Genomic DNA, 26123 nt, shown 5'->3' with positions numbered 1-26123 from the left:
AAGAATGTCTTCCGGGTCAATCCACTCAGGACATCTTATTGGGACATTACATCTTTTGAACGCACTGGATGATGTATCTAATTTTAGAAAACAAACCTGCACATATAGGTGGCCACATTACTGCATTGTTCAATTAAATAAAACACGAAAAAAATCCAGTATTTTTGTTTCATGTCTTACTTTGGTGAAGTACGCATTTTGACACTTACACAATTTAAGCTGCTCATGTCAGTTGATGCTTCTGTGGTGTTTCGCCCCGGGATAAAGCGTACGGACTTCATTGGAATGCCGGAGAGAAAAATCTGGACAAAAAAATTAATTCTGTCCTAAGGTAAAATATTTTTTTCACACCTTACCGGACAATAAACAAAATAAACGAATGAATATACTGTATGCTGTTGAATCAGTTTGGAGGTGCACGCAGCTCAGTGTTGTTTTGGGGGTGTCACGTGTGAAGTGTTTACATCTGGAATCATTTCCGGAAAGAAACCTGATTGACAGTAATTTTGTCCAATCAGAGCTTGGACAGTGGAGCGCTCGTATGGTGGAAACTTGTACGACCACTTGAAGCAAGAGGATAGCAAACTGGAGTGGATTAGCGGATCGGCCCCAGCGTTCCAAAGGGATGACGTGCATTCACGATCGATGTCGTTGCACTCAGTTTTTCACATGACTTGTAGAGTCGTATAGTTATGTCCCTGTTCGGAACCTCCTTAGGACAAGAAAAAAAGCATCGTGGCGAAATCGAGGTAACACCCCTCCCTCCCTCCCCCATTCTCCGCTACAGCTAACCAGCGTTAGCGCGTTCCGAGCTCGGGAAGCCTTTTTTATAATAATAATTCATATTTATGAACGCATCAAGTCGTTTTTTTGTGTGCACAATCAGAGAATATGCAATCAGGTTTCGTCATATCTGGTTTACACTGCTTGTCATTCCGTATTTACACGTGCAATTGTGTTGGTAATGGGCGACTGAGATTTGTTTACCGTATTCGCACCCATAATATGCATCCGATTCTGATTTTGGACTGTTTGCACGTTTTGCCATCTTCAAGAAATCAGTTACATCTACTGTATTTTAGAATTGAAAGTCACTTGATTTTTAGTCATCTGCTCTCAGCTGTCATGTGAAGTGTTGCTTTCGCTTCCCTTATTTTTTTTCCGTATTTGCACGTTGTGGCACAAAATTAATTCATTTTGAAGGATGATGTCTGCACGTTGATTTCTGCATTACTCGTCTGCAATAACTTAAGGTGCGTAGCTTAAGGTATTGTGTGTGCGTGTGTGTGTGTGTTTGTCCTGTCATTATGACACTGGCATAGATAATAAAGATAATTTCCTCTGGCATATCACCACAAACTAAATTATATTCAATTAATGCATTTACACTTGCTTAAATTTCTTTAATATGGAATTGATTAACCAATTCATCACCACCGAAGCAATAAAATGACAAATTGGCAATTATCTTGCCCTTGTGTATTTACTTTTCAAAAAAAAAAAAAAGGTATGTTTTTTTTTTTTTGTAGTTGCAACAACACGCTGCATTAGTGTGTTTATGAACGTGAGGTGCAGCATTTGAAAGTTGCAACGTGATGCCAAGATGCTGCTGTCCCTGGGAATGCTGATGCTGTCGGCCACGCAGATCTACACCATCTTCACTGTCCAGCTCTTTGCTTTCCTCAACCTGCTGCCTGTGGAAGCTGATATCGCAGCTGTGAGTAACTCGCAATGCGAATGTCTTACGTAGGACTACAGTTGGTGATTTCTAGCCTTTTTATAATATGTCTTGGTAAATACAAAATAACTTTCTTTCAGTACTCATTTGACAACAATTCAAAGACTTTTGATGACCTCCCGTCGAGGTTTGGATACCGACTTCCTAGCGATGGATTGAAGGTGAGTTTGAAAGGATCTGAGGTATATACACATTAAACACCCAATCTGGGAAAAAAAAAAATCCAATACAAAATAATGAAAGCACAAAAAAAAAAAAATCTGTTCAATGGTCAGTCAAACTGGTGTCATCCAGAAATCTTGATTAAATTTGCAGGAAACTGCTTCATTGGCTGTGAAATCCCAAAGCGACAAGTGGTCCTAACTCCCTTCAAAGAAAAGCCAGTTTTGCAATATTTTTACTTTTTGGGAAATTAGAAATATACCCGCAGCACTGCATCATGCATCACAAGACAACACAAGACTGAGGATTCCCCTCAGGGCAAAAGGCGGGTCTAACAAAGCTATCCCTGTTTTCACTTACACAAATGCTGCTGTTGCTGTGTATGCTTGCTACACATTTCCAAAACAACACCACGAGTGTCAACCCACAGAACGCAATTCCCAACCTTTGTGGTATTTGGTTATTTTTGCAGTTTAATGCTGTATGCATTGAAAACTGATGACTCTGGTGACATCTCACCGCATCGAATCGATTTTTTTCCCCCCAAGCTGCCTGGGCTTTCCCTAGTAACAGTGACAAATACATATTGCCGACCTCTAGCTTATTTCCGCATCCTAATCAGCTAAAAAAGGCATCAATCTAGCTCCTGCTCAGTTGCTTAGCAACCAGCACTAACGTTTGGACTGGGCTGCCATCCCCGTTCCGTCCTCTGTGAAAACAAAGTGCCTTAACATGATTGTCCAGTGCAGCTACATGAACTCTTTGTATCATGCTCCCAGCCTCTTTCATACAGAGACCTCACATCAGAGACGCATCAGAGTTGCGGCAGAAGGTCCATAGTTAAGAGGAACTACATGTGTCACACACAAGTTTGCAAAGGAACAGTATTGGCCGCGACCGCATGTAATTTTATATGGTGTTTAATGTGAAGAATCAAATACACATCAAGTTGGGACATTGCTTTCAATGCAACAATGGCGGGAGAAGTGAGTGTCAAAGTACTTGTCCTTGTAGGAGTTTTTCTTTTATTTTTATTTCGATGTACAAAAAAAAGGGCTGCCATAAAGACAATCGAATTATTTTCATTTGTAAAAGCAGCACTTCATACGCTACAATGTTAATGTGGCGCATTCTGACGTCACTAAAAGCAAAGACCCAAGGATTTTAGATGAAATGTATTTTAGTCATCTTGACTTTGTCATTTAAAGTCACATTTTCAGATCACTTGTCAGATGAATGTTTAGTACATTCACACTTCTATTCTGAGTTATCCACCCAAATGTGGCATATTTAGTTTTTACCAAACCAGGAAAATGGTTGTGTGGTTTTTTTTGTTTTTGTTTTTTTCCACGCAGTGGTTTTTTCTCTATAATGCAACACTTTCCTACAGCCTCGTCATTTCCTTACCACATCCTGTATGTCCTTATTTGGCCAACCAAGAGCCCTTTTGGCATATCGTCTCTACCAACTGTAGATCCTTATTTGGCCTACAGATGGGGTGCTTGCCATAGATTCCACAGTCAGTAGGGCAATAAGGCAGTACCACAGTGACGTCATGGAGCCCCAGCAGTTCAGGCAATAGTGGTGAGGGGGGCAGAGTGTTTGGTAATTACTCACATCCTGTGCTTGATGTGCAGTTTAGTGAATTTATGCATGAAAAACTAACTTAATGTGGCTAGATGAAATGTTCTGTGTGTGTGCACGTGTGTGATGTGAGAGAAGGGAAGTGCTGATTGAGATGGTGTTTTTTTTTTTTAGCCGTTATCTTGAAGGGTACTTGACTTCACCACACTTCCTGCACACTTCCTGTTGAAACAGTATCTACACTTATTATGCAGCCTTATAAGCAGATAGATCCTTTCTTCATTATTTGACCTTTTCAAAATCCAGTCTAGTCCTTATTTTTCACTCTCTTTCTTTGGGATCATCTTCACCCCCATATTTGTTTGTCTGGTCTGGTTCCATTTTCACCTCATCACTGTCCGTTTCTGTCTTCCTCTGTGTTTTTGTTTCTCTTTCGCTCGTTCTCTCTGTCTCTTGCTATCACTCATGAAACTTCACAATCTGTTGAAAACAACACTGAGACATGGAGTTAGACAGCTAGAGAGGAGGAAATGATGAGAGATTTGATAACCAAATGGTGGATGGATAGATAAAGAACATGAACAGAAAGATTGTGTATCTCATAAGTGTGTGACACAAATGGTAACCACTAAATTCACCTGATCTTGACCTACATCCAAATTACAAGCATTTGAAATGAACCACTGTCCGCTGCTATATTTTGTGATCATCTTGAAGCCAGCATTACTGATGTGATAATGTCACAGATATTAATAATGTCATTTCCACAGGGTTTCCTGATTGGCGCACAGCCAGCAAATGCATGCCAGCCCATCGAGCCCCCGCCCAGGGACAACTCGACGGGCGCCTTCGTTGTCCTTATCAAGCGCTTTGACTGCAACTTCGATATTAAGGTTTGCTTTTTGTCGCTGCTTGGACAGAATGTGCCTACGTGAAATGCAGCTGTGTCTTGACTTATGAGTAGATGCTGGCCGATATGGCAAAAGATGATTTTCTATTATCGCCCAATATTGAGTAACACAGTTGTACAACATACAATTTTTGTGCTTCAAAAAACATTATATTGAATATATATTTTATTGTAATTGTATATATTATAGTCCCTTATTCAATTAGTGGGAAAAACTGATTTAATATGAGGAAAATAAGGTATGAGTTTTGTTATGGAACGAATGAAACTTCTTAGTCAATATACCACTGCACAATATATTTACTGCTACTTTGACTGAATTATGAGTTTTTATTTTTATCACTCAGTAGATCCTTAAAGCAACTGCGCACAAATTTCAAAGCTTTAACGTGTTGTTACTGAAAAGCAAATGCCTACGTGTTTAAAGAAAAAAAAACAACGTTATTTCAACAGCCGTGATGTTCCACTTGGCACGGCGTTTGACGTATGGCTTGTCTAAGACGATAGCACAAAAACAGGAAGTGGGCTTCTCTGTCAAAATGACATATGCCATACATTTTTTTTTTTTTGTTCGTGACTAACGTATAAGATAAGAGACTGCTGAATAACTTTAAATTCTTTCTTTTTTGGTATTAATTCAGGAAATCAAAAGGATACTAATTTGAATTATTTTGATCAAATAAATATATTCTGAACATTTTAAACACAAGGCATTTTTAAACACTAGTAAAAATGTTATATACCCCAAAAGGTCACCAAGTTCATCATAGACCCCCACCGATGCTAAAATTAGTTAAGTTTAGATGAATACTTCCATACAAGCAATTAAAAAGTTAATTTTCCATAATCGACTGTTCCCTTTGTTCCACTTTTACTTGCTTTGTCTTTATCATGCTCTGTCAAAAGTGATATAAGAGGGACAGAAAGGCAGGAGATGTGATTTTAAAGGAGTGGGAGAAAGGGTGCGGGTGAAAAACTGCCTGGAAGAGGAGGTGTGAATAATTGTTGAGAGCCGAACAGACCAGGATGCTTTTTGGCAGCATCTCTCCATCCATCGCTGTCGCATCTGGGTTGCGTCCACTCTTCAATTGCACCTTCTCACTTGGATGACCTTCATCCAACCTCTTAACCACATTGTTCTGTTATTTCTTTTTTTTTTTTTTTTTTTTTTTTTTTTTTTTTTTTTTTTTTTTTATAACACTCAGTCTGTTTGGCCATTTCACTCTTTTTTTTGTCTTTTGTGACAGAACCCACCATCCAGCCTTATAAGGCCCTACCACAGTACACAGCCACGCTTTTTTACGTGTCTTTTGCCTGTGAGGACATTTATTGTTCCAAACCATTTACTCCAGGCCCCCACCCCCCATCCCCACTAGACTACTCCTGCACACACACAAAATGGCCTCACATTCCTAGAAATCTTTCCAAGACCAAGAACTACCTGAAACTCAAACTCACACTGGTTGTAATATAACAAGATTCCACCACACACATCTCATGTGCACAGAAACATCACACACGCACACACGCCTTGATCGTTGTCATTTAAACTCCTCAGCTCTTTACTAAGATCAATGCTTTTGCTTCTATTTATAGTACGCCTCTATATACAATGTACATATTTTTCATCTTTTTTTTTTCTATGTTGCTGCATCGTTTGTTGTAAAATAATAGTTTAAAAGTTTGCTCTGCTACCGCCATGCTATTTCTTAGCCTCCTTGGTGCATCTTGTGTGTGAGCTTTAAGTTTGCAGCTGCGTTTATATTTGTGTTAATACGTGTGTATTTTCCTTTGTGTTTAGTTTGACAGTAAACTTGGAAGCGAGCGTACATTTTTTTGCTGCTTGCTATGTGGCAAAAGACACAGCATGCAATATCTATATTTTGTCACACCTATTGTGCATGTGTCAGCATTCAACATGCCACACCCATGTTATTTCCAGAGAACCTCCCCCTAATACATAAGCTGTTAGCATCCATCATATATTTGTTGCTTTAATGGACAATAAAAGAGATTTAACCTTCTATGAAGTGTGAGCACTCACACATAAGCGTCCGTGTGTGTGTGCGTGGCGCTATCAGAGAGAAGAGGTCGAATGTCAAGAGAAAGCATTTGAGTTGGGGAGGGTAGAATTGGATCAAGTGAGGGGGTGACACTTTTTACCCTTTGTGTTCGTGTGTGTGTGTGCGAGTGAGAGAGAGAGAGCGAAAAAAGCCGATGGCATTCCTCCTGATTCTTTTTTAGAAAACAAATCTCCAGAGAAAGAGGGCTCACACTTCCTGTCTGCTGAGATTTTTGGATGTATTTGCAAGAGGCGGGGCAGCTCATGGCATCATTGACCTCTATGCAGCTGGGGGGGGGGCAGGAAACTGGATACCCCACCGCCTCCCTTCCCATAGCGTCCTTTCTCCCTTCGTTCATTGTCAGAGTCTTTGCAGACTGACACTCTGTTTGTTGCCCCTGCATGCATTTTCAAATCTATACACATTGAGACATAATGTTCTAGTTACGCAACATATAGATCCGAGTCCAAAAGTTTTGACACGCACTGGACTGACAATCTAGCTCGAGTCGTCAGATGTCTCAGAGTCTATCCTGAACGATTTTTCTCTTGTGGTATGGGCTGTGTTTAGTTTTTTTTTTTTTTTTTCCCGACATGATCTATTCAGAAAATGGTCACAGCCTGCAATTGTGAATATTAAACCTGATTGGATTTCTGATTGTGTGTGGTAAATACTTGCAGACGCAGCAATTGTCATGTAAAATGAAACTTTAGTCAATTAGGAGGAAGTAACTCGAATTTTTTTTAACTAACTTCTGTTCTTCTCTCACTGTTTCCTTTGTATTCCTCAGTAGTCCTGATATTTGCCTGTCACAAATCACTTTTGGTACTCTAACCTTGCTGTTGTCTTAATCACACCACACACTAAAAAAGATTGGTTCCAAAGGCCAAGCCTTGATTGATGACCAAATAACATCCCTTGTCTTCTCCGGACAAACTTATTTTTCCAAAAGTGACTTCGTCCAGTCCCTTAACCTGAATAGCAGTTTGTCGCTGTGAGAAATAGTATCTTTGTTACTCTTCTTGACAGCAGGCCCACCCTTGAAGTGGTGTCGTCACTTTGGGTGGGCGCAGATGCACTCGCAACTGCCTGCTGACATTTCTGAACAAGTTCTGCATTTCCAGTGGCTGCAATCTTGCAACTGAATCACCTGACACTTTGGAGACTTGCACTTCTCTTGCTGGGGTTACATTTTTTTGATGAGCCAATTATTAGAGGATTTAACCATGGCTTGCCTGGGAATGCCTTTTTTTTCAGCTTACTGTGGTTAACAAAATGTGATTAATTATGGGAACATAAATAGTTAATGCAGTGAAAGATTCTTTTAAATAACTCTCAAGGTGGCGCTCGCTGTCTTCCTCTCTCATTCTCGCTTACCCCTAAAGGGGCCCCACCCAGTGAAGTAATAAACGAATCAATCACACTGCTCGCTGTAAAGTTCTTTATTCTGAATATCAGAGCAGTTTTTATCAAATGAAATCATCACAGCACGTTTCGACATGACCATCTAGCCTATCGAGATGTTGTTTGCAGGCCAAAAAAAAAAAAAAGAGTACTTAGGCATAGCTGTGCTTTGGGCGTGGCGGTGTTACTTCCTCTGTTTTTTTTTTAACCAGCAGATAAAACATTTTTGAAATAGTGGCTGACTTAGGTGTGGCTTTCAGAGGTAATTTTTCAGCACCAGTTTTATCACCATTTGACTCTGCTATTAACAATCTAAGTTAACTATTTCTTATCTTGAAAAAAAAAACTTGCTGGTTGGAAGGCAAATTTTGTTTGTGCCGCACTGACCTCACAGCCCTGGAGCTATGCAAAATAACAAACACTCCACGTACAGAGCTAGCTTTATTAACTTGATGAGCTTGCTTTCCGTACACAGTCTCATGACTACGGCTGACTGAATGTATGACTGCTGAATGTTTGTGGGTGCTGATTCTCCAAGTTGTCCATTTGTCTTGCAATGTGTTGTGGCAATAAACAGTACAGACTGCTCCACATATGAGAACACACACTGTCACGGGTACAGCGTTTCTCTAAATATCAATTTATTTATTTATTTTCTTCTCATAAGACATACGGTCCTTGGACTTAAAATGAGTTAGCTTTTGTCTTATGTATTGAGTTTAACGTGTCGTGCCAAATCTGATAAGCCAATGATCTATTTGGGCACTCGATATGATAATGAACACAATAGTTTCTCTCCCTTAAGACAAGTTTGAAAGAAAGATAACTTGCCAGGTTCATTCAAATCTGTTACAGCTCTCTGTGGTTACACAGCAAACAAAATGATCATTTCGCAAACAATAAAATAACTTTGCAGCTGTTCAGCAGCAGAATTATCATTGAGCTGGACTCCTCCCCTGCAGTGTGCAAGTTTATTGAACGCTTTATCTAATCAGCCGTCCGGACCTTGGTGCTAGGAGCCTTTTGTGAGATTCCTCTGAAACCCAAGGAGAGGGTGGGGAATGGGGGTTGGGTGTTTTCCGAGGAAGACAAGTGAGGACATGGCAAAAAAAAAAAAGCGGGGGGTTAGATGGGAGGCAAGGAAGAAAGGCTTGAGTGTGATGTTGTGGCTGGGCAGATGTAAGGATGTAGTAAGAAAGGATGAGTGGATATTTATTATTATATCCTCTTTCAGTCACTCCCCTTCTGTTTGCATTCTTGAAACTAGTCAGAGAGAAATGCCTTATATTTTTTTCTTCTTGGGAAAAAAAAAAAAAAACGTACCAACTTTACAAACCTATCGACAAATTATTTTTTGATGCAAGCAAAACGGTGCAATCACGGTAAGAAATACAAAGCGAAGGTGAATTGAGAGAATGTGAGTGGAATGAGAATAAGGGGAGGGATTTGATAGTATAGCTTCACAAAACGGGACATGTGGCAAACTGCTTTAGCTGCAGTGATGCATCAGGGAAGAAAGAGATCTTGTTGAGTGGAGGAATCTGCGGTTATTGACACACACACACAAAGTGCTGATGTAGCAATGATCGATGAGGCCATCTATTTCCACACAGGTGTTGCTATAAAACATTGGAACGGCAGTTACTCTGCAGATGGTGTAGTTTTCCTCCGATTCCCAAAATTGTCTCGTTTAGTTGGTCATTCATCAGCGTGTTAAAATCTTATCAATACAGATTTTATTTGAGCTTCAGCCCTGCAGCTGTAAGGTTTTCAGTGATGTCAGCAAATTACGACTGACTGGAAAAATGTGCATCAAATGCAAAATATGCAGCGGATCAGATCTGGGTCAAGTCTAATCACATCTGCAAGCACTACTTAGTTTTTTGTGGGAAACGGTGTCGTTTGAAAAGAGCTTTTATATCGACCTGTGGGAGGGGACCGAAGAATTGTTCGTATCACGTAGGGCCCATTTATTGCGCAACTTGTATTGCATGCTTGTTTCACTCGTGCGAGCACTTTGATAAAAAGTCTATCCCGATCACTTTCAGAACTCAAACACAAATGGAAGAGTTGGGCCTTGAGTATGAGTAATCTCTCACTCATAATTTGTAGAATAATGAATGATTGTTTCTCCCAGCAGTTAATGAGGATAATTGCCACTTTGCATATTGTAAACTTGAAGAACCTGAAGAACTTAAATGTACCCAAGCATGCGCACTTAAATACTTGAGTGACTTGAGATTTTTTTTTTTGTAGTTCAAAGAATGTGATAAAAGTGAAATTAATTTCATAATAATAAAAGTCTACGACGAGGCAGTGGCCTGTCAGTACTTCTCTGGTAGGGCACGTAATTGTTGATATTGGGAGAGAAAACGTGCTATTTTTTTCTATATGTATTGTGTTCTGTTCAGCAGGTTGTATTCCAGTCTAATTTTTTTTTTGTGTGATTTGGTTTTTTTTGTGGTTCTGCCTCTCCAAACTGTTTTATAAATGTCCTATAGAGTTCAGCAGAAGATTTTTTTTTCTTAATGTAAATAACTTTCATAAAAGCTTATATAAGTAGTCCACAAAAAATTCTTTGAAGTAAAAGTGCATGTTATGACAAAATGTCATCAAAGTGTTTTACATTAAAAGCAGTGTAATTCATTCATTAATGGTGAAAAGTGCAACATTTGTGTTAGCTTGTCTCCAATGTAGATGAAAGTAGAAGCACAAGCCCAAATGTGGCAATGAATAACCAAGCTAGGAAAACCGGTTAGTCTGTCAAGCAAGGTATGTCCTGGTTTGACAGAGTTTAGACATGGAAATGATTCCACGTCTTCATAGCTGCGGGTTCCCAGAAACATTGTTTACTAACTTTACGCTAAAGATATGTAGCGACTATATGAGTGGAAGAGCAATGCAGAAATGCGTGACAGTTTCTAGTCTCACATGCATTATTTTTCCCCATCCTTTGTGAACTTCCACTTCTCTTTTTCTTATTCTCTCACTTCTGCTCTCCTTTTTAAGCCCTCCCCCTTTTTAGTCTCAGGAATGTATCAAATGTCTATATTTCTGCAATGGCTGAATTCCTCTTGCACAGACAGAGCGCACAAACTGTGTTTTTGTAATCGAACGAAAGAGGAAAAGACAATAATGGTACGCAAATGAACATTGTCACTGTTTCATCGCTAATCTAATCTTTATGATTGATACAATGCTTAAGGTGCTGGAGTCAGCTCTCCTTATCAGAAAAATCCAAGATTTGTCCCTCCTCCACACAGTGGCTATTGATACAGCCAAACAATACACCTTCCTAGCCAAACACATGGCTGCCATGCACATATGCAGGCACGCTCATAGAATCACAATGACACGACAGACAAAAGACAAGACTGTTCTGCCCGAAGCGTCACACATGCACAGTTGGCTCGTCACAGATCAAAATGGATTGTCTCAGCATCGTGGCAAGAGTTATTTTACGATGAGATGCTGGTTTGAGCTACAGTGGACAGCTATAGTGTTAAAGCATTGCGTTTTTTTTTTTTTTTTCTTTCCTAGAATCAGAATCTGAAGATTCGAAATGATACACTTGGTCATTCTATGAAATATATATCCACACCATGTAAGTCAAGAGAAGATACATGTGTCTCTACTTTCATCTGTCATAATAATAAACAAAAGTTGTCAACATTGAGTTCATTCCGACAAAGCGATAGCCCTTGCTTCATTTTGTTCATCTTCATTACAGTCAATGGAGGAGGTGTGGAAAAATAAATACAAGTGAATCATCAGTTGTTTCACTGTACATAAGTCTATCAAGGCGAGAACACAAATGTATTATTACAAGATTATTTTGTCACATCCTATTTCCTTCTCAACATCTGCTGTCAGCAGGTCCATTATAACAATAGCTATAAACAGGATACCACAGCTTCTGTCCTGAATGGGAGCCCATTCATTCATTACGTTTCCTGCACATCCATGATGGGGCAAACATGGGCAGCAAAGATGCACACACATCCTTTATGAAATGCATTTTTTTTTTAACCGCATACCACTGTAGTAATTCAATAGGATACACTAAGGTACATGTGTCTCCAGATAAGGTCTTGGATTTCTGAAGTCCACTATCATTTCCGTGGTGGACTCTTAGATGAGATGACAAAGTCCTGACTCCGTGTCCTTTACTCTTCACCTCGGCCAGTTTGACCGGATGGCGTTGGAGGAGTTCCAAAATTGAATTAAAATACCGTTATTTTATGACAGAACACAGTCCAAAGCCTCACTTTATGACAGAACATAGTCATAAAAGGAAATAATCATAAAATGACTTCAAATATAATTTATATGTAAGGAGATCATAGATAATGTTAGTATTTCAAGCTCCACCCACCAACACATATTGAAGTCCCTGTTTTTCTTGCAGTATGAAATACCCGTGGTCGTTTTTGAATGAAAGTCTCCTTGGGGTTTTAGATGAACCTGCATGGGCAAGTTGTGTGTTTATCATATCAGAGGGAATGCTGTGGGCCTTGGGTGTGTAAAGCAAGCATGTTGTTTCTTGTAAAGACTCTTGGGGAATGGGTTACTTGCACCACCATGTCGCCAGTCTACTTCATTCTCTGCAACATGTGATAATAACATTTTGGATGGTTCCAGCTGGAACGTAACAAAAATGAGGGAATGGCTTTTTAGATGCACTCCAGATGAATGTATGCTAACCAGGATCCAAATGTTGTCTTCTCCCAGGTCCTCAATGCACAGAAAGCTGGATACAAGGCAGCCATTGTTCACAATGTGGACTCCGATGACTTGATCAGCATGGGCTCCAACGATCGTAAGTTTCCTCAACAGTTACAAAGCCCGAGAGCAGTCGAGTTGAGGAATCCCTATCAAGTCCCAAGATGTTTCCCGGAATGTTGCGATGCCCTACGGCGACTTTAGTCACCATGAGCAGCATGATAAATCATCCACGAGGTGCAAATTCCTCGCACGCTCTGTCGCAGACCTGCCGGGCGGTGTTTCTTCTTGTTGAGACGTGCCCCATTTAACCATCTCTCCTTTTCACACCTGCCTGACAAGCTCAGCTCCTGATATGTTTCCATGGTGAAGCTCCTGTAATAGCTGTAAAATTACACTTGATAGCTGGTCAGCTAAGAATGGAAGCTCAATTACAGCTGCTCACAGCTCATCCCCTTGGCTAACACGTTGACTTTTCTTGAAAGCACTCTTGCAGTCTGCTTGACTTTCATTTCAGTTATGTTCAACCTTTGTAATATTTAACAATTAAACATGCATTTAGGACAGCTATGACACTAACCTAACATTAATAATAATATGTATAATGTAATACTAACATTTGAATCAAACATGAATTGTATTTAATAATATTAAATTTTAGCCACTTTGGCACCGCATAACTCAACTCGGCTATCCTCAGCTCCACTCGCATAGCCCAAACTTAGCAATCATGAAGAGAAATCGATAAGTCTTGATTATTTTCCCTTCGGATTTCCATTCTTTTGCTTTCTAGTGGACATAATGAAGCAGATTGACATTCCTTCCGTGTTTGTGAGTGAAAAAACGGCCAAATCTCTGAAAGAAGACTACTTGTTTGACAAAGGGTAAGTAAAGTTGAAGTTAATTAGAATGTACAGAAAAATGATTGTGGATCACACTCCTTGAATTTATAACTGATGTTTCAGGGGTCGTGTGCTCCTCATGCCAGACTTCAGCCTTCCGCTAGAGTACTACTTGATCCCCTTCCTCATCATAGTTGGAATCTGCCTCATCCTCATTGTTGTCTTTATGGTAGGTGTCTTATCCAGAGTCCGAGTTGGAATAAAGCTCAGTGAATAGATCATGACTGGAGTACTGTTACAATGATGAAGTCATGAAAACTTTGATTGTTCCTAGATCACAAAGTTTGTCCAAGATCGCCACAGGGCTCGGAGAAGCCGCCTCCGTAAAGATCAGTTAAAGAAACTTCCGATCCACAAGTACAAAAAAGGTCAGTATCTTCGTGTATTGTCAAGTCGGTCGCTATCCAGCATTGGTTTTCTCCCGATTTGATCCAGATGAGCGTCTGACATATCATTCTTCCACGTTGGCGCTAATCGGATTATTATCGTCGCAAATGTTGTTGTTTTTTTCTTTTCAACCTCTCCCTGGATGATCAGAGGTATTCTGAGTGGAGAGTGGACACGTGATGGTTAAGAATTTGTTGTCAAGGAGGAAAGAGGTTTCTTGCTGTTGAGCAGATGGATGAACAGTCAAGTTGTTTGATGATAGTTAAGCCAAGCTGTGGCCTTAGTGGTCTTTAAAAGTCTTGCATTTGTTTTGTTTTTGATTTTTTTTTTAAAAATCAGACACGAGCCAGAAAATGTGTAGCGACCTGGAGCGCTAAGTGCAAACAAGGTGACTGAACTCCACCCAACAGGTTTGAGAAACTCCCGTGATCAAGATATTGTTTTGCAATACAAAACACAATAATCCCTGCAGGGGGATCTTTAAAAAGCGAGACTCATTTTAAGGAATCTGCAAATTGCCATGGCTCCTTCCCGTGCAAACCAAATGTATTAGCTTGATGTTATGGCACATCACTTGTCCTCAGGGACTATCCTGCACTGGTCCAACAAGACTGCCGGGTGATGGGAATTTTTTTTTTTCTTTCTTTCTTTGTAGTCCTGCCAGCTGAGTTATACTATTGGGTGACAGGGAGGCACCAAATGTGTGTCTAATCACATTTATAGCTCGGAAGAAAACCAAATGATGACTTAAGAGTATGTAGGGCGAGCACAAGTGTTACTGCTGATTTGAAGAAGACTGCTAAAGGAGCCAGGTAGTATAAAACAGCCATAAATATTCAGTGGAGGGTCCTTGACTGTTTGGGATTAGGCAATGTAATTAAGTCAGTCAATTGATTATTGATATGACATTTTAATGAGCTAGCTGACATGCAAACAAAAAAGCACCAAAAATAAACATACTGTTAGCCCCTAGTGAAAGTGCCAGAACTGTGCTCATTTGTTGTAAGAAGAAGTTACGATTGAAACCCGGAACCTCGGAACTGTGAGGTAATTATCTTAACCACCGTGTGTAAAACAAGTGTCGTAAAAAAATGCCACAAGAAAGTGCAAACTCAGTTCGTCTTTTTATGCCCGGCGAAGACCCCACATTAGTAAGAATTCGGACCTTCCAGTGTATAACGCGACAAAAGAATATGATTTGCATGCTGTGCTTGCATGAAGTCGGCAAAATGGACATGTCACATTTCCAAAGCTGGTGGACAGTGAAATCTACAGTGCCCATGTAATTGGTACACAATAGAGGCGTGAGATATGGGATCTGTGTCAATACACAGGATTATGTAACGACAGCTGCAGCGCCTGTCAGCGTCGTGCTGCCATTTTAATATCTTCGCTTCCAGTGTGATTGCAGAGTCTTGCATCATCCTGGTTCACCTTTAGCGTCGGCCCGCTTGGCGGACACAATCATCATCGAGCTTGTGGCACATATTTGGCGGATATCTAACTTGATGCTGACACACAGGGAACAGAACAGCTGCAGTGTTTCGGGGACTGGGCACAGAGAAGCGTTGTAATTTAGCGACTCACCACACACTATTTCCATTGAGTCTTCTTGCTCACACTTCACGTTGCTCATCAAGTTCAGCGGGACAACGTGGCTCCTCCGAGAAGCGAGCCGTCCTGCTCGCAAGGCTAGCTTATTCATGAAAGAAAATGGGAGGGAACGTGTTGGGTTTTTACTTGTCTGTTTTCAAGGATGACAGGAATTTAAGATGCTTTTTGAGAGTGTACAGAAAGTGAAGAACAACTTTTTTGTCATTAAAACACATGGGAAAAATTGATCATCCAATAGAATACTACATAAACTTTTTCCCACTTGAGAGCAAATATTTTCTAATTCACCCAACCTTGCTATCAAGGAGCGAAAATTGTAGAATGCAAGGATTGTGAGGCGTGCACGGGTGTCCTTACACACATCTTATAATTCCTTACCTATCTAAAAAAAAAAAAAAAAAGGCACTGGACCAGTTTGTCAAGTCTTAAGAAAGCCTAGGCAGGTTTCATGACTGTCCACTTGCTGTATTTGTCTTTGGGTGATTTTGTTTACAGATGGCAAAAAGCAATACTTGCACAAGACATGTATTGGCAATTAAATCCACAATTTTATACACAAAAAAATTACCATTCATTTTTTTCACCACTTGGATTAAAGTATTAGTATAGTTAATATAGTACAAGTATAGAATATAGGCAATTAGCCTATCGTTCAATAAATCACCATGATTACTTTTGTAAAGTAAAATACAAATTATAGCATTAATTCAAATCAGACTACCTCTCTGTATTTGATCTGATAGACTTGTTTAAGTGCTTCTCTTCTGGTTAGCAACATGCTTCAAATGGGCTCCTCAGCTAACTCTTCAATGGATGTGTACGAACAAAAGTACTTGTGAATGAGATAACAGTTACCACCTGTTTATGTCCTTTAGGGATAAATGTGCCTATTTCGAGCGTATGACGTAACAAGAGATTAAATGAGACCTGGCATCCATTTTGAGAATTTGTGTTTATGGATTATATTGTTCGTATGAAAACATTAAGGACTTGAGTTCAGGGGGAAATTGTTGCTAAGCAAAACAGCAGCCCCTACGGAAGCACTTAAACCATCTCTCGGGTAAATTTGAACCCATTTGTGATGGGCAAATGTGTCGTGATAGTTAATAAAGTACAAGTATGCGTATAACTTTAGGAAATAACTGATCACATGAGGAATTCAGGTTGTGTTCATAATCCGTTGGTCCACAAAGGAAGTGAACGTGTCAATGTAGTTGCGCTCGTTTTTGTTTGACATGAGGAAATGAAACTGAAACGTGGCAAACAAACAAATCCATTAACTTCCAGCCACGATCCAGATTCTGTCTGTAATTGTATTGAAGCATCTCTTAACGTTACCCAAACTTGGTCTTGAATATTTGATAAAAGATGAAGTGAAAAGTTTGCCTTTAAGTTTCAGTTGCTGACAGTGAGAGAAGGAGGAAGGCAGGAGGCGGATGAGAAGGGCAGTGGTAGATGTGACTGAGCGTCCTTATAAGGTCATATGCAGCTCTGGCGTAGACATCAGAAGAAAACATGCTCACTCTGAGCTTACGTAAACACAGCAGCTCACAAGTGTCCACCCTCCCTCAAACACACGCTTGGAAGGAAGGGGGGGGGGGGAACTGTGGAATTTGAAAAAGGAGTGCGTTGGTAAATTCCTCAAGTGACCTCTTTGGCAGGACTTGTTTGAAAAAGTCATGCCAAGATTGTGAGGAGAACGTTAAACATGGATGAAGGGTATGGAGTCAGTGGCAGAATTTTAGATTTTTTTTTTTGTCAGTAATGTCAAAACACGTAAATACATTTAAAAATGTTTCATTCATTTCTATTTCCTCAATTTTCTGGAGCACCGGTTTTCAAATAATTTTGTTAGTCCGGAAGCTGCGTTAAGAAAGATTGCTATGAAAGACCAAAAGAAAACTCTTCCTGGCAAATTTGATGTTGAGAAATAAAAGTGTTAATTGAAGCCAAGAAGTCAATCAAAAACAAATTTGTTTCTCAGGAGACATCTATGACGTGTGTGCCATTTGCCTGGATGAGTACGAAGAAGGAGACAAACTGCGGGTCCTGCCATGTTCTCATGGTGAGTCCGGTTTGCATGGACACGCAAGTGAAACGGGTTCAACACTTTTAGCACCAACTAGTGGACCCCCGGACTGATCTGGCCCAAAAATAGAAAAAATTCACATAGAAAAACGGAGATCCTTGGGGTGCCAACAAAAAAACAGATAGGAAAATCAAGGTTCCACGGTGCCATACTCTAGTTAAGAACCACACTGTTGTCCCCACAGCCTACCACAGCAAGTGCGTGGACCCATGGCTGACCAAAACCAAGAAGACATGTCCCGTGTGCAAGCAGAAAGTGGTCCCCTCGCAGGACGACTCCGACTCTGAGGAGGGCGGCGGTGACGACGACGAGGCGTCCGAAAGCACCCCGCTGCTGCGTTCACTAGCCTCCACCAGCGCCCACTCCTTTGGCACCATATCTGCTGCGTCTCAGGCCAATCGGGATCAGGAGTCGTCCTCGGGCTCTGACTCGCTGTATGAAAGCAGTGACACTGAGGAGGAGGTCACCGTGGAGAGCGTAGTGTTTGTCCAGATGCCGCAGTCAAACCCGGAAGGAAACGATAACATGCTTGAAGCTTGATTTTGTCTTCAAGGATTTTACCGCTTACCTTGATATCATCGCCCTTTACAGATTCATACGTACATTGATTGCAAGCTGGCAAATGAAGCGTTGAAGGAAGTCTGCTGTGCACCTGTGGACTGTAAGAGTCACAAAAACAAGACGCACTCCCTAAGGAATGAGACGATATCCAGATGACCGCGTGAATACACCCATCACCGTACTTAAACTGGTTCACAGTCAGTCGTTTTTTTTTTTTTATTGTATATACACACTGATGCACCTTCAACTGCTATGCAGCCTTTTTGGAAGGGGCGTATATTTAAAAAAAGCATACACAGCAGTTTAGCCTCTCATTGTAAAGAGAATGTTATGTTGGGAAATCATTATTGAGAATAAAGTTTTAAATCATAAAGGAAAGTTGTCATTTTGTAGTACCTGGTTCCAATAAATGTTTCTGGCAACCAGTCCGGGGTATGCATCCACAACCTTAATGCAGACAAGCGTGCAATACAAAAAAAATTCAATTTGTAAATGCCATCATATCAAAATAACAATTTGCCAATCGGAGAGAAGTAATATTGAGTTAAAACGTCCAGGGTGTTGTCAATTGTTTATCGGTTAAAACCGGCAAACACACGGCACCTGTTACGGCTAGCGGCTTCACCTCGAGCACCACGTGACGAGTTTGTGAAATAAACTCGAACAGGAAACGCTTCTCTGGTTGGAATAAATTTATTTTGATCTGTCTGTAAACAAGGTGATAAATCAATATATGGCATTCTTGGTTGCATGCATATGGAGTTCAATGCATTGACAGACTATCCCAGATACAAGAAAACTAAAGTGAGAACAAATCAGCAAGGAGATCTTGGAAACTGATTTTGATGATTATACAAGGGCTTAACAGTGGCAATGAAGCTACAGAAAAGAAAATGAAGGACAAGTTATGGGTAGGAAAAATTTATCTTGGAAGAGTGAGCAACAGACCTCTCGACATTATGGCACAGGACACACGGGTTGTGATGAACGGTACACGTTGGTTTCATCTAACCCATCTCCCAAAGAGTGTACAGACATTACAGTTGTAGGGTCTGTGCTCAATGGATGGCAAAAGGCAATTAATTCCACAGTTTAACTTGTCAACACAGCATAATGAGGAGTTTTTTTTTTTTCTTTTTCAAATTCAGTGTAGCTTCTGATAGGGGTGACAAAAAAAAAAAAAAAAAAAAGACTAAATCCATGCTCACCTCCCCGGTCACTTAACCTGTTTGGTGTTTTGTTGCAACACCTGAGCTTTCACTACACTTGGTCCTATCTGGGGGGGCAAAAAAAAAAAAAAAAAAAAAAAAGGAATCTCCAGATGGTGAGAAAGCGAGAGATATCTACTGTCCAAAATGACAGCCTTTCATAAAACAAATTACAGGTACTGGCAAAAGAAAGACAGTAACAAGTGCCTGAGCTAGTAACTGTGGAATGTCCGTTGATTTTTTTGGTGTGTGTGTGTGTGTGTGTGTGTGTACAGGAACAGTAACACTCTGCTTGATGACAATTAACAGAGCCAAACGACGACACCTTGACAAGGATGCGCGTGTGTGTGTGTGTGTGTGTGTGTGTGTGTGTGTGTGTGTCAAGCATTTCATTGTCAGGAAGGGAGGGACATATGATGATCACACCGTCTATCCTCAAAGAAATTGTTAGGGGAGGAGGAAGACCAGGACGAGCTACTGCTTTCAGTGTTCCAATCAATCAATAAAAAAAAAAAAAAAAAAAAAAGAAGAAGAAGAAGGTAAGGGCCACTCTCGGGGAGCGCTTATGTTGTGGAACTTGTCGTGTCAATGGGCACCAAAGACGCATCAAGTGATTGGCTTTCATTCTGCTGGTCTTAATCAAGTGACATCCTTAGTCACACGCTCATCTTGGCTATGGATCAACTGTAAGGGCTGAGACGGTTTGGGGAGGAGGAGGAGCAGAAGAAAGTAAGGAGCAACAAGGACAGGAAGTGTGAAATGCAACAGGGTGGTAGATGGACAGGTAGCTGGTTGGGTGGGTGGGTGGCCTGCTACAGGATGCTTTAGTATCCTGTTTCTGCCAGGTGCTGCACCGTTTTAAATATCAAAGCGTTGAGGACTCCTCCGTGGATGCCTTCCTTGCCCTTGACTATAATGAATACTGGAACACACAAAAGGACAAAGACATGAAATCAGAAACACAGAGAGCAATTCAACAGGTTGAGCTTTTACTCTATTATGACTCAACTCTTGGGATTTCTTTCAAGTTGGGTATTCATCACATCAGCTAGTTCAAAAGTCACTTGGCATAGTCTAACCTAGCCCATGTCCAAAGTCCAGCCCGCGGGCCGATATTGGCCCACGTGGAAATTTAAACCGGCCCAAAGCATTGAGTCATAAACATCAATAATAAGTGGCCCGTTGGCACTGTCGCGGGGACCCGAGCGCCCCAGAGCGAGCCACAGAAATGAAACTCGTCCCGACGGGAACACGCCCGTGAGCCGGCGCTCATGATCGGTTGCCAGCGCGTCTCCGCCGTCCCTTCCCACAAGTGTGTTTGCAAGATAATCAGTGACACAGACACTTCCTCATTCAAATATGCACACACCTAGGACTAAGGTGATGCTAAAATTAAAATCAGAGATGCAAGTGACACTACTACTTCATACTAACTACACCAGTGTTTCCCAACCTTTTTTCATCTATGGCACGTCTTTTCATTGAAATAAATAAATAAATAAATAAAAATGTTGAGGCACACCCCTGCCAAGAATCATGTTACAAAAGTGTTACACCAGGTTCTATATGAAAATGAATTATATTATGATGAAAGACGTGAATATGCTATATATGCAAATAAAGTACTATATGGCGAGAGCCAGTTGAATTCAATAAAAAATAAATCAATCTATTTTTTAATTGTCTTTCTGTGATTAAAAGCCAAAAGAATGAACACGGCTGTGTTTGCTGTTTTAGACTAGCTCTGTAAATGTCCATTTTAATTAAATAGTGACAAAGCAATTAAAGTTACAATTACAATTTCATCTACCACCCTGACTAATAAGTTCCAATCATCGAACAAAACCAAGGGGCACTGAGCGTGTTGCTGTTACTGCAGACATGACAACAGCTTCAAATGAATCCTTGCTTTTATGGCCACACCGGTCCTTGACCTTGTGGGGGGAACCCCAAAATCCAACCAACACGGCAGACCCCATTGTGTTCTTTTAGCCATGTGCCCACAAGCTTGCAGAGATTACAGCCAATGAAGCCTTTCTTGCTACTTTGTCTTGCATCTTTCGGAAGGACACCTCAAAAAGTACAACACAAAGCGGGATTTTACATTCGATGCACTAAGCCAAATGCACCATTTTGGCAAGAATTACTGAGTCAAGACAAATGCAAACTGACAGCAAATATTAAGATTAGATTATAAACAAAATGTCATTTTCAGAGAGCTCGGATTAGACAGGCGACTTTTGTCGGTCATATTTTCCAGAGACAAATGCTAGTGCAATGGGTGTTCAATAGAATGCTTTAAGTACAGTAAAGTTCATGAAAGTCTCCAACCATTGTGTTCTGATTGATATTTCATTTGCAAAATCTATGTTTGGCAGCAAAAGTCCTTCTATTTCGAACCATCTCAGGGGCGGGCATTTTGCCACATGCTGTCGACTGAAAATGACATCACAGTTGCTCAGGGCTGAGGCAACGGTCAATTGCTGCCTAGTTTCAGAAAAGAAGTGGGCTGCGATTGCTTGTTACCTAAACCGTGGGCAGTACACAGTCAAAGTACGTACCTGTCTTAGCTCCGTGTACAGCAATGTTGAAAGTGGTGCCTCCAGGGCACTTTGTCCGGATGTCCATTCCCCATTCGCCCTCTAACTCGAAGTTGTCTCTGATCACAGAGCATTTTTCATTTCCTAAGGTCAGACCATTGATGAAGAAGGATTTACGGTCCGCCCCCGATGTGAGTACATCAATTTCGGCAGGCTGCAAAAGAAATCCAAAATTACAACTCTGTAAAACTGGGGGGCTAGGATGCAGATTAGTGGGTTCAAAATTGGGAACTAGAGATGCTCTCATTTTAGGATCGTACCAAGATTTTTGGTTTACAAACAGCACAGGAATCAATTTCTCAATCTAGACACCCACATTTTGAGAACACATTTATCCCAACACAACTGTAATCACAATAATTGAGTCTTCAAAACAAATTGCAGTTTTGAAGTTTAAAAAGTCCACCCTGGTGAAGGGTGAGCCATGTTGATGTGCTACACCATGCATCAGAGGCTTGGCTCAAGATGCTCTTAAAGTGACAGGAACCAGACCAATGTTAGTGCATATTTCTTTATCAGTCCATTTTTGTTGATACCAATGGCTGTGATGTCATTAGTTTACCTCATTACTGCCCAATAAGTATATGACCTATAGTTATTGTCAGAGATGGGGGACTCGAGTCGGCGTTTTGATGACTTGTGACTTGACAAAAAAAAAAAAGAAAAAACTTAAGACTCGACTTGAAAGTTAAAGACTCTGGACTTGACTTGAGACACGATGACTTGAATGACTTCGGTGTTATTTAGTTGATGTTTTCAGTTTGAATATAAAATTAATAATACATTTTAAAAAAATAATATCGATAACAGGTTGAGAATGGCGTTGTCACGATTGGATCCACTACCCTGTCGATCGATCAGTCGTGCCCTCTCTACGTACATAACGTGTTTATTGGAGAATCACGTCTCTTTATATCAGACATGCACAAACATGTCAGCGGGAGAAGTACCGCGAGTCATCACCTTCGGCTATCGTAATTACCTTTATGACGGCAAAAGACGGACAGCACAGTGCAAGATATGCAATAAACATTTGAGACAGCCAGACGACAACTTCAAACTTTGTCCGTTTGAAGTTTATAGAGCACTGGTGTCTCCAGATGTTACACATGAATCATAAATGTTTCTAATGCTCTTTAATGGGTTTCTTCTTTCAAATGTTTTTCAAATTCTTTTTTCATATTTGCAACTCAAATGTGTCAGACACTGTCGGCAGACGTTAATTTGTTTAAATTGAGCCGTCAATAAATCATTGTATGAGGTAATTCGTTTTTTGTTTGATTCCATGCTGTATTTTACTGAATATCAGTAATTACAGTGCAAATCCAAATTATTGTCATTTTTTAAACAGGTTAGACACATTGGACAATGATGGTTACTTTAAATTACTGATATCTTGTCTTTTCACGTTACTAAAAATCAGATTCTGCGGGTAAAATTGCAATAATAAGGCGACTTGACCTATTTAAGGACTTGACATAATCTGTGACTTGACCAAGGGGGAAAAAATGACTTGGGACTTACTTGAGACTTTAAAGTTAAGACTTACATGAGATTTGCACATGTGTGACTTGGTCCCATTTCTGGTTATTTAGCATCGCGACCCTTGTGAGAAAAGCATGATACGGGTCGAGTTTATCTGCAGAAGTGCAGAGTCATCGAGCAGCACCGATCAGCACATGCTTTGTGCATTGAGGAAGCGGAAACGCAACGTTCAAACCTCGCAACAAGCTTCGAGGTGGGGGCCCTGTTGCTTCGACTAACACCAGGGTGCTTCACAGCTGCCAGTGCAAATCTGCCATTTCGATTTTATACGCCATTGAAAAAAAGGCACGAATGCATGCCCTGATCCCAATATTGACTACACGCATGATAAAAACGGGAGAAATATTACTTGCGTTAAATAGGAATGCAAAACTAATCCACATTACGTAGATTTTTTTGACCATCATTGATCCGTCTAACAATTGATAAATTGAAGGCTAGTCACTTAAACTTTGCCACACACACACACAAAAACTGTCATAGGTAAAAACTATTTCAGTTCCCCCACCACTCCAAATGAATAAACGGGAGAAGCGCCGTCCGAAGCGGTTCGACAAGACTGAAGGAAGGAAGGCAAGCAGACGCTCATTCGACAACTATGCGTAAACGTTTACCCTATCTGTGCTTTCACTTCGAGTTCCGATACCAAACTATCCAAACATTGTTGACCAACAAAAATCAGGTTGAAAGTCATCACAATTCGATACATTCTGGAATCCAGTCACGCCTGTGGGCTTCCGGCTTGTGTGCGCGGTACCGAACGCTAAATAGCTGACGCCTCCGCTAGCTCGCTAGCCTCGCCGCAATCGCCTCGAGAATCGCGTTAGTCACGTTACCACTTGTTACAGTTAACCTGGTTCATGAGTAATTTTCGTCAGAGATTATATCAAAGCCAGGTTTTTAAACGGTAACACCAAGCACTGGACACCATGTGTTACTACCCCGACCGACAAGGCCTGCTCAGAAGGGAAGCACATGTGCGACTGTGCATGTTTTCCCATTCACATGAACCCAAACCGTAACTGCGAAAAGGTGCGATTGAACAAACTAACCGTAATCTTGGAAAAGTTACCGCCCGGTACTGATGCCCAGACGTATTTGTTTTTATCGAATCCAACAATGGCCACATCCAGGAGCTTTTGAGAATCCATTAAGGTTGTCACGTAGCCGTCCCAGGACATGGTTTCTGATAATTGGTGGAAGATAAAAGAGAAGCTGGGTCAAGAAACTTTGCACAGACGCCTCTGGAGCGACAAAGGAAGGGAGAGTTGAGCTGCAGTTGCACGTTCCGGTCCCCCAGCTTTCTTCCGCTCTCACCAGTCACCACCTAAGAGAAGCCTTAGTGGCGAGACAAGGGCTTGGGCGTAGTCCTCATTAAATCACTCCGCGAGGGTGGTGATTGGCCCGCTGCGTCATTGCGTAATATAGCATGCGGCGGATGGATACACGACCTACTTTTACCGTGTAGCTCTCTCATACGGCGCATACTTAATAACGTCCTGCGAGTTTTCTGGAATAAAAATCAATCAAGTCTACGTTCGAATTCAAAACACTTTGAACTTCCAAACCACTATATGTGACTGGTTTAAGAGTATGCAAATGTCAAATTTTCCAGAATTCACAAGTCAGAAACAGGCGACAGCTACCCCCTAGTCCACGGTGAAAAGTGCAAGTGAACAACACTACAGTCGACTTTTTGAACGACATATCTTCAACTTTTTGAACGTCATATCTTCATAAACACGAAATAGCGTAGAAATTCTATCGATGTACGTCGCGTGGAAGATAATTTACGTGGCAAAGCAGTGTGGTTAGGTTGTCACCAATGTGCAGACGTAAGCATGATGTCTCTGATGATAAATTCTACGTTTGTGTTATGTTGATCATTTCAGGATTTTAGTTTATGCAATGTTTGCCAACGTGGATTTGAAATAAAATGATGTACATTTAAAAGTATATCTGCATTTTTTTTTGTCCTTGTCAAAATAGTTGCGTTACTTTTTTCAACTTCCATCGTGACGACAACAATATAAAAACATAAAAAGCATAAATATACAGCGAGATCATGGGAGACTTAGACAGAATTTAGAGACAGCATTATTAATAATTTGCATAAACCAGTATGCATTATGATGCAATAGATTGGGAGAAGCCAGATATTCCTCATCCATAGCCTTATTAGGAGAATTGTTTTATGTTGACCGCAAAAATTATTTGTGATGAATGTGTACCACTCTACAAATAGCTTTTTTTTTTTTTGCCTTTGAAAATTATCCATCTATACCATTCCAATTTGATCATTTTTCAATTTTCTTACTCTTTTGTCAGAATTCATTGGAAAAAAATGTCATGTAAAATGTAGAAAATATCCAGTGGTGTTATTTTTTTGTACCGATTTATGAAGATGCGTATTGGCAATAACTGACACCCAAAAAAATCATTTAAGATTGTGTACGTTTTTTTTTTTAACTTCACAAAATGAGTTGAATTAGTTGACGACTTAGGACCACTTACTTAGGACCCTCAGAGACAGAACTGTGATACTAAATATTTTCATGATGCTGACTGATCATGTGAAACATCTGTGAATGTAATTGTGCAGTTTGGACATTTTCTCAAGCTTTCCCCTTAAAA

General features: G+C 40.5%; 2 protein-coding genes across 3 annotated transcripts; one reads left to right on the top strand and one right to left on the bottom strand.

Moving 5' to 3' along the window:
- The first annotated feature begins 495 nt into the window (after window positions 1-495).
- rnf13 (ring finger protein 13) lies at window positions 496-19333 on the top strand. Of its 2 annotated transcripts, XM_085928692.1 has the most exons (10): window positions 496-749; window positions 1530-1717; window positions 1819-1899; window positions 4255-4377; window positions 12593-12680; window positions 13377-13467; window positions 13549-13654; window positions 13760-13853; window positions 17471-17551; window positions 17760-19333. In XM_085928692.1, exons 2-10 carry the CDS (start codon window positions 1604-1606, stop codon window positions 18113-18115), a joined length of 1134 nt encoding a protein of 377 aa, XP_085784818.1. In that variant the 5' UTR covers window positions 496-749; window positions 1530-1603; the 3' UTR covers window positions 18116-19333. The 2 variants fall into 2 exon arrangements, with proteins under 2 accessions (XP_085784818.1, XP_085784819.1); XM_085928693.1 differs by lacking the exons at window positions 496-749; window positions 1530-1717; window positions 1819-1899 and adding an exon at window positions 2773-2886.
- On the bottom strand, window positions 18811-24868 carry LOC147046948 (profilin-1-like). Its single transcript, XM_085928695.1, has 3 exons — window positions 24542-24868; window positions 21906-22098; window positions 18811-20266 (listed from the first exon to the last, which is right to left on the bottom strand). Exons 1-3 carry the CDS (start codon window positions 24668-24670, stop codon window positions 20169-20171), a joined length of 420 nt encoding a protein of 139 aa, XP_085784821.1. The 5' UTR covers window positions 24671-24868; the 3' UTR covers window positions 18811-20168.
- Window positions 24869-26123: the final 1255 nt, after the last annotated feature.

This window comes from Syngnathus leptorhynchus, chromosome 13 (assembly GCF_054491065.1).
Source record: "Syngnathus leptorhynchus isolate UIUO chromosome 13, UIUO_Slep, whole genome shotgun sequence".
Taxonomy (NCBI): Eukaryota; Metazoa; Chordata; class Actinopteri; order Syngnathiformes; family Syngnathidae; genus Syngnathus; species Syngnathus leptorhynchus.
Note: the sequence above shows the minus strand (reverse complement) of the source record. Positions and strands in the feature narration are given on the sequence as shown.